Consider the following 12,880-nt stretch of genomic DNA (forward strand, 5'->3'; position numbering starts at 1 on the left):
TTATTTCCTACAGGAATGTTTTGCATTTCATTAGTATTTTAAACGTTGCAATATTTTAAGAAATAAATGTTCACTTACAGTATTTTAAAAAAAAAATCCATCCAGTATCGGTATGCAATTACTTGATATATTGCCAGTTTCTCTATTAAACAAAATATATTGGTTTACATTTTTTAGATATTGGTTAAATAATCTACGTCCTCTGAAAATATTATCTAGAAGTACAAAAATAATAGTGCATCTTAAGGACCATATTTTGGTTGCAGTGGTGCAATTGAAAAGTAATTCTGCTCTACTCCTTGCAATTACTCCAGATTCACACTATTGCTGATGAGATCAGAGTATGGCCCGGTATTACTAATGTTTATTTTTGCGGTGGTCCTTAGCCACTTGAAGTTGGTTTTGTTTTTTATCTTCATATTTATTTTTTTCTGCATTAGTTCTGGCATCATTCTGTGAATTTTGATTGAAATAATAGTATCCTGTTCAGAACTTTATATGACTTGCTTTGTTACTATTGTCCTTACATCTTTCACTGCTGCCAGACCACGTGTTTTCAGTGGAACATCCCTCAAGCAAATGGAATAGAACAGTATTTGATTTTGTGTAGTGTATTTCATATTCTTGATTTTATAAACAAAGGAGTTACACAGAGATACCATAGCACAGTGTTAGAAGACATGCCAAACAAAGGTATGTTGGACCACCCTGAAAAAAATGCATTTCCAGATCTCAGATTATCCATTGTGTGCTTGCCCCCAAAAGTCGTAGGGTGAGACGCATTCTCCACAAGATTAAATTGAGCAGGTGCCCTCCACCCCATCCTTCTGCAGCATTGCTGAACAATGTATAATTTGGAATTGCTTCCTTCTTTGAGCTGCTGCAGGGACAAGCTTTTTGCATCTGCAGCTATTGTAGAGTGTGACAGGCAGTCAACAAATTCTAAAGGACCACTGAATTTTTGGGCTGTGCGAGGATGCAGACCATAATTTATGGCTGAATTCTTGCACTGAAATCCTGACTCCACTGAAATCAGTGGCAAAACTCCTATTGACTTTTGGGGGTCCAGGATATCACCCAGGTTCTTGGTGTTCTTCCCGCTATCCAGGACAATAAACCTGAAAGGTGGAAGAAGGACAGAGCACTACGTTTTGCAGCTTCAATGTGTTCACTGTTGTATGACCACTTTCATTTTTTATAAACACTTTTTGGCATGTCTTTGGGCTAAAACAGCAAATATAAATGGCTTACATAAAAAGGAAAGGATATAAGAGAGATCCATGTATACATAAGTAAATTAAATTCCCTGTTAATAAAAAAAAAAACCCCAAGAATTTCCTATTACCCTGCACCTTCTTATTTTTTTCCTATTAAGAATAAACCGAAATATGAAGAAACTTTCAATGCACTGAGCCTCCTAAGTTGTTCTACCTGGATATGCAAAAGACCATAAGGAGAGAACATCTGATCATAAAGGGAAGCATGATTTAGTGACCGAAAGCACACATGATTCATGAACTCTTCATTATATATATTCCTGGCTGCAACATAGTGTGGACTAATTACTTATACACTCTATGCCTCAGTTTCCCTATCTGTGAAATGGCATTAGTATTCCATTGTTGTGTTGTGAAGTTTATTAATGCCAGTAAAGAACTTTAAGGTTTTTGACTGGAAAATACTATACATTTTAAATTATTATTTGCTAATTGAGATTTTTATTCACTTACTGGTATAACCACTATTTAGTAGGCTTTTCTACTCGGAGTCAGTTCTCAAGGTACATAAAGCCATGCCATGGCCAGTTGGATTGAGCTGGAGGTCAGGGACGGTGTTGTTAACTCGGAAACTTTTCTGCTGGGAGTAGTGGCTACGCCAGTGCACTCTGTGGCACTGTTGGCACTGGTTTGTGAAAGGGATAGTTGGCAAATTAGAGAGCAAGTTAATGCGTGGCAAGCCAGGGTGAATCTACAGCACACCAGGTCTCTGTGAATCAAGATCCATGTAGGCATGGCTGTGGTGCACTGAAAGTTAGCATACTATACTTTCAAATGTAGCCCGTTTAAGCCAAGCCACACTCCACACTTTCAGTGCACCGTAGCAGCGTCCACATCGGATGTTACTGCATCGCAAGATGATGTGCTACAGAGTCACACCCCGGCTTGCTGCACAGTAGCTCACTATGTAGCCTCTCACATGGCAATACGTGTTACTTTGCCAGTAAACTAAAACTGGCCGCCTTCAAGCTTCCTTGAGTATTTAACAGCAATTTCCTCCCAAAAGCCTCACTTTTTTCTTCACTGTCCCACCCTCAAGAAATGTAGGCTTGTAGGCAATGTAGAACTGCAGGCTTTAACAATGTGTACAGTTTTTAATCTAGGCCATAGATTGGAATATAGGTGGGGGGATTTTAAATGTGTGATAAGGTTAAAAAAAATTCCCAGTACTTGAAAAATGGGAGAATCCACTCTTAAGTCTATCTGGTAAATATGTAAATGCCAGTTCTTCATAAAAGTATTCTGCATTTAATACATCCGAATGTCTCTTCTGAAGCATTTCAAAACTGTCATGCAATTAGAGAATATCAATGTTTGCTGCACTGTAGTATAAAAAGAAAAACACTTGTAACAAATACCTACTGAGCTCGTCCTATTCTGGGAAGTCATTTAAAAAAAAAAAAAATCTGTCACAGTTTGGTATGATGCATGGTACAGTACAGACTTTTGGAGTGCTGCTACATTTAATCTGCTTGGACCCTTATAAAAATGCTCCCTGCAGCGCACAAACAGATACAAAAGTTTATGATACACTTACCTTTTTTCCAGCGCTGCAGAAGACGTGTATATTCTTTCACTGAAATCCAGTCTTTTTCTGTCTAGTCATGTGATATTCTTAGCCATCAATATTTATTAAATGGTACACTTCAAACAAGCCAAAAGCCCCAGAAGTGTGCCAACGTTGAGATTTTTCAAGTTATGAAATTTTGAGAGCAATTGTGGAAGGCTTTATGAAAACACTGGTTGATCTTAAATAAGAGGTGCACAACAAGTACTATTGTAATGATTAGAGAGGAATGACTGTGACCAAAATATTTTGATTGCCTTGTCTCTAATGCCCTGGGCAGTTTTATTTATTTATTTGTTTGTTTGTTTGTTTATTTATTGATGCTTGTCTTCTTTCATGATCTTTCCTCATTTCTGTATATCTGAGACCTCTTCTTTGTATTATCACTTGATATTTTACACATTAATCATTAAGTTAACTGTTTGTTGGTTTGACCCTGCTCAGATATGTTCAAATGTCTTATTTTGCTTATCTCCTTTAGCATCCATTGCTGATGGTGCAAAGTGAAGCTGTGCTTCTGTGCCCCACTATGTGCTCTGAGTTCTATTGCCATTAGAAAAGTGGTGGTGTGAAATTGTTCTTCAGGACAGAAATAACTTTATACATATTTTTAATTTGTGGATTATGAAGCTTTATTAAAATAGATATGTTTGTAACTTTAAAATGTGGCTTTTGTTTTTTCTTTTAACCAATAGAATGTACATCCTGCAGAAGTCAGGTTGCTTATTTTGGAAAACATTCTTCTAAATCCAGCTTATGATATCTACCTGCTGGTAGGAACATCACTTCAATATAAAGTTCAGAAAATAAGACAAGGCAAGATTACAGGTTTGTCTTCTTCCATTTTTTTTAATATTCCACATTCAGTGTGAATTTTTCACCTATAAGTGGAAAATTAAAATATTGTGTATACTGATAAGGAAATGGTCTTAAATTCAACTTAGATTGTTTTAACTTTCATAATCAAAATTATGATGAGATATCCTTTATCTCTCCCCTTTCTCTCATCATGCAAACACTTACGCATATGCTTATCTTCTGTGTAGGAGTAGTCCTATTAAGGATTAGTCATGTGCATAACTGTGAGCACATTTATAACAGTTTGCAAGTTTGGGACCCAGGTCTGTATTATTCAAACAAGTTCATCTGTCTTTCATATTGGGAAACATTTGAATTTTTAGTACATTGTTTTCCACAGAAAGGCCTCACTCACTTTGTGAAATGCCTGATTTAGATGTTACTCCATTTTCTTGGCACATTAATATGAAAATTGGAAAAGGGTTGAACTAGCTGCATACCAATTTCAGAGGATGAGGAGATTTGTTTATAAGATACAGGTACAAGTACAAGACACTTGCAATATTGTTGATGGGAGTTATTTTAAGAAAGCATATATGAAATAATGTATTCACTTAGACCTACTTCAGCTTTCTAGCTGGCTGTATGGGGTACAGCAGCTTGGATTTCAGTTGCTCATGTGAAAAGTTCCCTTTGCCAAGACTAAGATGTCGTTCTCCTTTAAGCAGGAAGGCAATTTTAGTTGGAGGCTTCAGCAATGGGAAAAAAATATTATTTTATTCACCTAGCTTACATTATGCTTCATGCCTGGGTGTAGAAAATTACTACAAAACTATTTAAAGCGCCGATTTAATGTGTGCTAGGCATCAAATAAAAAATTAATCAGTAATAATTAACAGGGTCCAAACAGTGCCACATTGGCTTGTGTTGTTTCATATGTCTTCTTGCTTCATGTACAGAATTAATGATGCCTTCAGATCACTATGAACTGCAGCTTCAGAACAACATCCTGGGTCCTGAGGGAGATCCGGCTCGGCCTGTTGCCAAGCTGGATCAGGCAACATCAACGGTAACTGCATTGCAGCAGGGACAAATTAACCTAGTGCTGGGGCACAAAAATATCCTTTCTGTGGGGTGCTCTTTAGTTCAGCATTCAGTGCCTGATGTCAGAAGGCAGATTTTCCACTCTCTGCCACACACCAGGATAAAACTCTCCAGGCTTTGCCCAGTGGTCTGAAAATCAGCACTAGCTGACAGAGGTATAGAAAGCAGCATTGCTGTGAGTTCAGTCACAGCACTACCTCAAGATACCTTGACGTGCTCCTAGAAATTAGGGCTTTAGGGCTGGAAAAGATCCATTACATTATCTTGCCTGTTACCTTAGTGGGAGGGAGGAGGAGGGACAGAGAGAGTATGTGTGTTTGTGTGTTGTAAACCAGTATAATCTGGAAATGCTCACTCTTTTAAGGGAGGTAGCATTTTTTGGTCCTTCTTTTCAGGAACATGGAGTCAGTTTTAAATAACATGAAAGCAGCCCTAGCCAAAAGTTAGTTTTAATGTTCTTCTTTCAAAACCTTTTAGTTCCTTTACTGAGCTTGCAGGTATTCGCATGCAAAGTGTTTCCAGATTACCAAACAGCACTATCTATGTTGTGGATCCTGGGTATTTAGGTTAGTATTTGCTGTTACTCTTCGGAGTGTTTATTTCTTTAACAAATTCTCAGACTATGTACCTGTATCAATGCCTCTCTGCAGTATTGGTGCATATGGTATCTAAGTACCTGTACCTGCTCACATATATAAATCGTAGTTAGTAGAAATGTCTTTTTAATAAGAAAATGTTTCATATTAAGCAATTTTGGCTTTAACTTGATTTCCTCTCTGTTTCCCCACCATTAGTCTTCAGCAATTAAAGCACATCTTTAAATTTTATGAACAAAATGTTTGTGAATATATGATACATAATAGTTCATCACATAAATGGCCTTCTGGTCTATGCTGTTGAATGTTTTCTGTTTTACAGGATTTACAATTCATCCTGGTGACAGATGGGTCCTAGAAACAGGCAGACTTTATGAAATTACAATAGAAACATATGACAAATCAAGCAATAAGGTGTATTTATCTGATGTAAGTACAGTGTTAGCGTATGTTTCTATTCTGTGTTACTGGATGTTGTGTGTCTAGCAAATCTGTAAAAAATTTTGTGGAATTAGCTAAGCAGCCCTTTACTTACACAGACTTGGAAAGTGTATATTTTTTGTTCTTAAAAAGCCTGCTGGGTAGCTCTGTCAGGGGACACATCTTAGCACACGTGACAGAAAAACGGAGAGAACATTGGCTGCATCTCTGCAAGTTTACGATAGAATGAAACTTCCAAACCAGTGCAGCCAGTAAGGATGAGCACCAAGTGTAGTTAGCAGACATTTTCAAGGTATTGAATCTTTTTTGAACCTCTTGTTAAAGATGTTTCTTCTCTAGTCTTATGGAGTAAGTTTACATAATTACACAGAAGTAGCCCCCCAGTGTAGATGCAACATATATTGACAGGAGGAGTTTTCCTTCCAGGGTAGGAGGAACACCACCACAGGCACATCAGCTACACCAACACAAGCAGTCTTTTGTCGGCATAGCTGTGTATATGCTGGGGGTGGGGGGTGTGTGTGTGTTGGCATAACTGTGTTGTTCGGGGTGTGGTGTTTTCACACCCCATACCACATAGCTGCACCAGTGTAAGTTTTAACCCAAATTATGAAGAAATTTGTTGTTAGGGAAATAATTCATATATTTCCTTGCGTATTAAGGATGACAACATAGAGAAATTGTAAATTGGAGATTGTAAAATCTGAATTGATTAGTTTAGTGATAGAAGTAGTGCTGTCCTTTCCTGCCACATTACAGGTTGTTTTTGATGGAAATAAATTCTCTTAAATTATGATAGAAGTGTTTTTGGATGCTAGTACTCTGTCCCATAGGAAACCAGTAAGATGACCTTGATGCACCGGATTATGTCTGTCTCAAAGGGGGGGGGGGGGGGACCCTCTTATATGCCTGAATTTCAGATATGCTTGTTTGAACTATATATAGTTATACAATGTAACTTTACAACATTTGCTTACATTATTTATGTCAACATTTTCAAACTTCAGTACCTCCGGTTAGGCATCTGAATCCATATTCATTCACCTACATGAGTGATCTGTTTTGGAAGTTGTCTGTGCTCAGCACATCTGAAAACCTTATTTAGCTTTCTAATCTGAAGCACCTAAACTTGGAACTTTTAGCTTAATCTTATTTATTTGTCTGAGAGGAAGGTTGGGGATTTATATATATTTGGGGATTTATTTGTTTGTAAATTGACCATATATGTGTAGTGTGACTTTTTTTTCCTCTGGTTGGATTTTCTGATTATTTTTTTTTTAACAGAATACTTTTTTTGGCTGTCCTGAAATGTATTCCTCAATGTTGTTAATCCATGGCAACACATAAGCAATATATTTTAATTTCAGAATATCAGAATTAATACAGAATTGTCTGAAGAATATTTTGAGATTCTGAAATCCTCTCTGAATGGATCATATCACTATGTGAAAGCAATAAAGAAGGGTCAAACTATTATCGATGCTGCTTTAACATCTGTAGTAGATCAGGTATGTCTTACTAAGAAATGTTCTAGTTTGCTCATATGCTTAGAAAAATTATCAAATACACACACGTCAGAATCTTTTTATTGGTATACTCCTCTGAAAACAAAAATAGGAATTAAGTGACTAAGCCACACAAAAATAAGAATATATATAAATGGACAAGGGGGCAGAGCCTGAATTCCTTACTTAAGTAAAATGCTCAACAAAGTGTTTTTGTTCTGTGTTTGTACAGTGCCTAACACAATGGGGTCCTGGTCTGTAGGTGGGACTCCTGAATGCTACAAAAATAGAAATAATGAATAATAGATGTTTTGCCTGAGTAAGGCTTGCAAGATTGATTCCTAATTGTGGGCCATTTACCTCTTGTTTAGAGTGATTGAAATGCACTGCTCTGAATTTCTTCCCTGGTAGCTATCCAGAATACGTGGGCATGGCTTGTAGCAGGGTGCTGACTTAGGGCCCAGTCACACACTCTGAGTAAATGTCAAGGCTCACGACTGTGTGTAGGGAAATTCTGACTCACTGTGCCATGTCCTGGTCCTGCTGTGCATGACATTAAATTTTGGGACACTTTCTGTCATTTGGTAAGTGATCATTAAATGCTAGAAAGAGGACCTGCCAAACATACCAGCCTACAAGCCTCTTAAAAACTAACATTGATTAAACTTTTCTGCTACCGGGCCAGTCTTGGTGGCTGCCAAGTATGCAGCCACCAGGGCACTTCAGTTTGGAAGGGTTCCTCCCCATTCAGCAATTTGGTTTTATGTCTGAAAGTTGACGGGGTTCAAATACCTAGACACGTTTGTTCTCAAATCTTTTCCTAGCCGCTCCTTGAAAGTGATGAACCAATTCTACCCTCTGCTTCAGGCAGTCGGCCTCTCTCTGTCAGCTTCTCTGAAAAGGCCTCCCTAAGGTCTGCGAGAGTTGCAGTGCTTTCAGAACCCCAGCAGGGGGAATGACATCCTCATTGGGAATCATAGTCATGGAAGGCTCTTGATGGAAACGTAACAGCCAGTTTCAGAGTATGGTATTAACAATCCCTTCCTTGGGCATAGATGCATTATTCTCCACCCACAATCTGCCCCTTTCCCGCTGAACAGGATGTAGTAGGTAGGAGGCTGAGCAGGGTGTGAAGAAGGGTTATGAAGTACAAGGAGTAGAGAAAAGTGGGCTCCTTGTTACTTAATTTGCCAGTAAATTTCCATGTTCATCTATGGCTCCAGACTAATGACAGTGGTAATATTTATCTAATTTAGAGTAGGCATTGCTCCAATGAGTTGCTAATTTGCTCACAGGAAGTGCAGAGCTAATAGTAAAAAAAAAAAAATGGTGCTAAATATATCCTTTTGTGTGTGTGTAGGTGTTTCCTCAGTAACCTAATTATAAATAAATACAGAATATTCTTCTAAAAAGTGCTATGTCATTTATAATTATACACGCTGTTACTTATTATAGGATGGAGGTGTTCATACATTGCCTGTACCAGTACGAAACCAGCAAGAAGTTGAAATTTATGTTCCCATTGTCCTTTCTCCAAGCATTTTGACATTTCCATGGCAGCCAAAGGCAGGAGCCTATCAGTACACAATAAAGGTATGCTAAGGAAGCCATCTAAATGCAGGAAGTGTCACTCTGGCAGATTCAGTGAGGCCAGTAGTTGTTTGGGGAATCTGCTGCTACATATTAACTCTGGATGCTGCAGGCGTGTTCACGTTAAAAGTGTGTTTGGTGGAATTTCACTGGAGTTCAGTTGCACTGACTGGTAACTGCTTTAAAAAGAGTTGCACCTCTTATTTTTGTCTCTGTTGTTGGTACCTTTTAAAGTAAAGCATAATTACAAAAAAGCCAAACTTAATGATAATTGAGTGTGACAGATTTCAGGCAATGAGAGAGGCACTTAATTTATTACAAATAGGTTCCCTGAATTAGTTGGCATAGTGACTGACTGCCAAGAAGCCATCTTAAGATGAGTGAGCAACTCCGTAGAGCATTGACATTGGCATTCTTCGTTCCCTGCCTATCTCCCTGGCTATACCAATAGCATGGTTATTGGAAGGGAAAGGCCAAAGCTGTCTTTACAGTAGATGCAACAACAGTGTTTTTAAAATTCTCCTTTCTTGTACTCCTCCTGTCCTTCTCATGCTGCCATGCTTGCCAGGGCACACTATTAAACCAAACCAACTTTTGAATGTGCTCCACTGGAAGCAGAGTTTACAAAGCAAACAGTATTTGTTTTGTTTTTCTCCAGTTCAGACTGTGTCCTTAAATCAGGAACCTTTTTGTATACTGCTTTCAAAATCTGAACCCTTGAGATGGTCGCTAAATGAAGATTCCCCAACACATTTGGCCTCAAAAATATTACATGTGCAATTCCTGTCTATCCACTTGGCATATGTGTATGCTGAGAGATGAGTCTTTTCTCTGATCAAACTGTCCAGGAAAAGATACGGAGCAGCCTACATATGGTAGAACAAGAGATTTGAATGGCTTATTTTTGCACTTCGTACAGGGCCAAATTCTGCTCTTCCACAGTGGTGTAAATCTGTAATGACACCATTGGCTTCATTGGCTTCAACTGGATTTTCACTTGTGAGAGACCAGAATTCAGCTCAGACTCAGTTACCCTATACATAACCACATAAAAACACCTTGCACTGTTGCACATTTCTGTTACAACACTGTAACTCAAGTTGGTTGTCCCCGGTGGAGAGTTGAACATTTGGCGCATGCTCTTTCAAAATGGTCCTTTGTTTCTTCTTTTAATCTTTTTTTTTTTATGCCATCATGGTGGTTAGCGCGATATTAAATGTCCAACTGGTTACAGTGATTTTCATAAAAAATAAATCTTTAGATGTTCTGATTTGATTTCCTTAAATTATAAAGTGGGTCTACTGACAAGTTTTACCTAATCTACATTTACAGCAGCATTGTATTAATTTAGATGGAATAAAGGGGCCCAGAGAGTCACAGGGGTTACAATGATCCTGACTGTCCAATGGTAAACAAAGTTTGGGGTTTGGTGTACAGAGACCTCAGCCTGCTTGGTACCATGGCAAACAGGCCATGACAAATCCTTGTTAACATTTTATAGAAAATACAGAAGAGGAGGAGGGGGGAAGGTGAAAGCATTTGAAATGTAAAATATTGAATAAGGCTTTCATTTTAAACATAGCCCCTGTTGCCTTTCCCCTTAGCTGGAGAAAGTCGTCTTCTTCCTTCCTTTCTTCCTTTCTTCCGCTTTTCTTGGTGAGAGGCATGGAGAGTAGGAAGGACCAGACCTCCTTTTCCACAACAGGTTCCAGCGCCTCCTGGGGGATTCTCCAGCATTCCCAGGCCAGCCAGGAGATATAATCCCTCCAGCGTGTCCTGGGTCGACCTCGAGGCCTACACCCAGTGGGACGTACCCGGTAAAGTTCCAATGGAAGCCCCAAGTGGGCATCCTTATCAGGTGCCCAAACAATCTCAACTGGTTCCGCTTGATCCAGAGGAGTAGTGGCTATACTCCAAGGCGCTCCCATGTAGCCGAGCTCCTCACCCTATCTCGGAGAGTAAGCCCAGCTACCGTGTGGAGAAACCTCATTTCCACCACTTGTATCTGCGATCTCGTCCTTTTGGCCATTACCCAAAGTTCATGACCATAGGTGAGGATGGGGACCCAGAATGACCTGTAAACAGAGAGCTTGGGCGAGAACTCGGCTCCCACTTCACCATCATGGATCAGTACAGTGCCCGCATTGCTGCCGCACCAATCTGCTTGTTGATTTCACGCTCCCGTTTGTCATCACTCATGAACGAGACCCCTAGATACTTGAACTTATTCACTGGGGCAGCTGCTCCCCCCTCACCTGGAGAGGGCAGTTCACTTTCTTCTGGGAGAGGATCATGACCTCTGATTTGGAGGGGCTGATTCTCATCCTAACCGCTTCACACTAAGCAGCAAAACATTTGAGTGAGTGTCGGAGATCACAGTCTGAAGAAGCAAGAAGGCCAACATCAGTTACAAACAGCAGAGATGCTACCACCGAGTCCCTCTACCGGATGCACTCCATAGCTCAGCTGTGCCTTGATGTCCTGTCCATGAAAATCACAAACAGCGGTGGTGACAAGATGCATTCTTGGTGGAGTCCAACGCCCACTTAGCACAAACTCAACATGATGCCAAGAATATGAACGCAGCTCTCACTCCGAGAATAGAGGGACCAGATAGCATTCAAAAGTGTCACTGACACCTCATACTCCCACAGCACTTCCCACAGGACATCTCGTGGAACGCGGTCATATGCTTTCTCCAGGTCTATAAAACAAAGGTAAGACAGATTAGCAAATCCCACGACCCCTCAAGTATCTGCGAGAGAACAAAGAACTGGTCCATTGTTCCATGGCCGGGACGGAATCCACATTGTTCCTCCTGAATCCAAGGTTCAGCTAGCAGGCGTAACCTCCTCTCCAGCACCCTAGCATAGGCTTTGCCAGGGAGGCTGAGGAGTGTGATCCCCCTATAGTTGTAACACATCCTCTGGTCTCCTTTCTTAAAGATTGGGACCACCACTCTGGTTTGCCAGTCCGGAGGTACTGCACTGCCTTCTATGCAACATTGAACTGATGCATGAACCACGACACCCCAACCTTGTCCAGGGATTTCAACATCTCTAGGCGAAGCTTGTCCACCGCTGCTGCCTTACCACTACGAAGGAACTTTACCACTATATTGACCTCAGCATCAGAAATAGATCTGATCTCACCGGAGGTGTCCGGCGCTGCCTTCTGGAAGGGGGGGCATTTCCATCGACTTGAGGAGTTCCTCAAAGTGCTCCTTCCACCTCTCGACAATTTCCTTAGTCAAAGTCAGTGTTTCACCACCCTTACTCGGTACAGCCTGGGCAATGTCCTGCCGACCCCTTCAAAGGCAATGAATGGTTTTCCAGATAATACCTTTTGAGGCCATCTGGTAGTCATTATCCATGGTCTCTCCATACTCCTCCCAAGCCTGGGCGTTTGCTTCAACAACTGCCACAGCTGCAGCATTCTTAGCCAGCAGGTATCTCTCAGCCATATCAGGAGTCCGGTTCGTGAGCATTGCTTGGCAGGCCTCCTTCTTTGACTTGACAGCTTCCATCACCACTGGAATCCACCAGTGGTCCTAGGGTTGCCAACATGGCAGGCACCAACCGCCTTAAGGCCACAGCTTTTCGTGGCTGCCTCAATGATTGAGGTCCTGAACAAGGTCCACTTGGACTCAGTGCCCAAGATCTCTCCCAGACTGCAAGAGAGGTTTTTCTCCTGAAAGTATTTAGAAAGGAAAAAAACATGTTTGACAGTTTCTTAGATGGTATTAAGGATGGTAATAACTGTCCTTTTGGGGAAAAAGACGTTAGTTGAGATGGGCTGTTGTTATTGCTGCTGCTGTGAAAGTGCCAATTCCTAAGAAGACAAAATAAGAAAATACACAAAAAGGGAGAGAAAAAAACAGCAAAGATAGAAAATGCAGCTTCTGTCTCTGATGTTAACTCTCACTTGTGATCTCACTGCTGGAAAAACACAGACATAGCACATGATCTTAACAGCCATTCCAAGACCTGGCAAACTAGTTAC

General features: G+C 40.3%; 1 protein-coding gene across 1 annotated transcript in view; it reads left to right on the plus strand.

The window, feature by feature from the left end:
* The window catches only part of NUP210 (nucleoporin 210), a 118,483-nt gene that overhangs the window by 34,723 nt on the left and 70,880 nt on the right, over positions 1-12,880 (plus strand). Inside the window, exons 6-11 of the mRNA XM_048858458.2 lie at positions 3,540-3,672; positions 4,602-4,760; positions 5,244-5,312; positions 5,665-5,771; positions 7,151-7,291; positions 8,744-8,881. Coding sequence (XP_048714415.2) covers positions 3,540-3,672; positions 4,602-4,760; positions 5,244-5,312; positions 5,665-5,771; positions 7,151-7,291; positions 8,744-8,881 — 747 coding nt within the window. The remainder of the gene's footprint in view (positions 1-3,539; positions 3,673-4,601; positions 4,761-5,243; positions 5,313-5,664; positions 5,772-7,150; positions 7,292-8,743; positions 8,882-12,880) is intronic.

The sequence above is a fragment of the Caretta caretta genome, chromosome 7 (assembly GCF_965140235.1).
Source record: "Caretta caretta isolate rCarCar2 chromosome 7, rCarCar1.hap1, whole genome shotgun sequence".
In the NCBI taxonomy this organism is placed as follows: Eukaryota; Metazoa; Chordata; order Testudines; family Cheloniidae; genus Caretta; species Caretta caretta.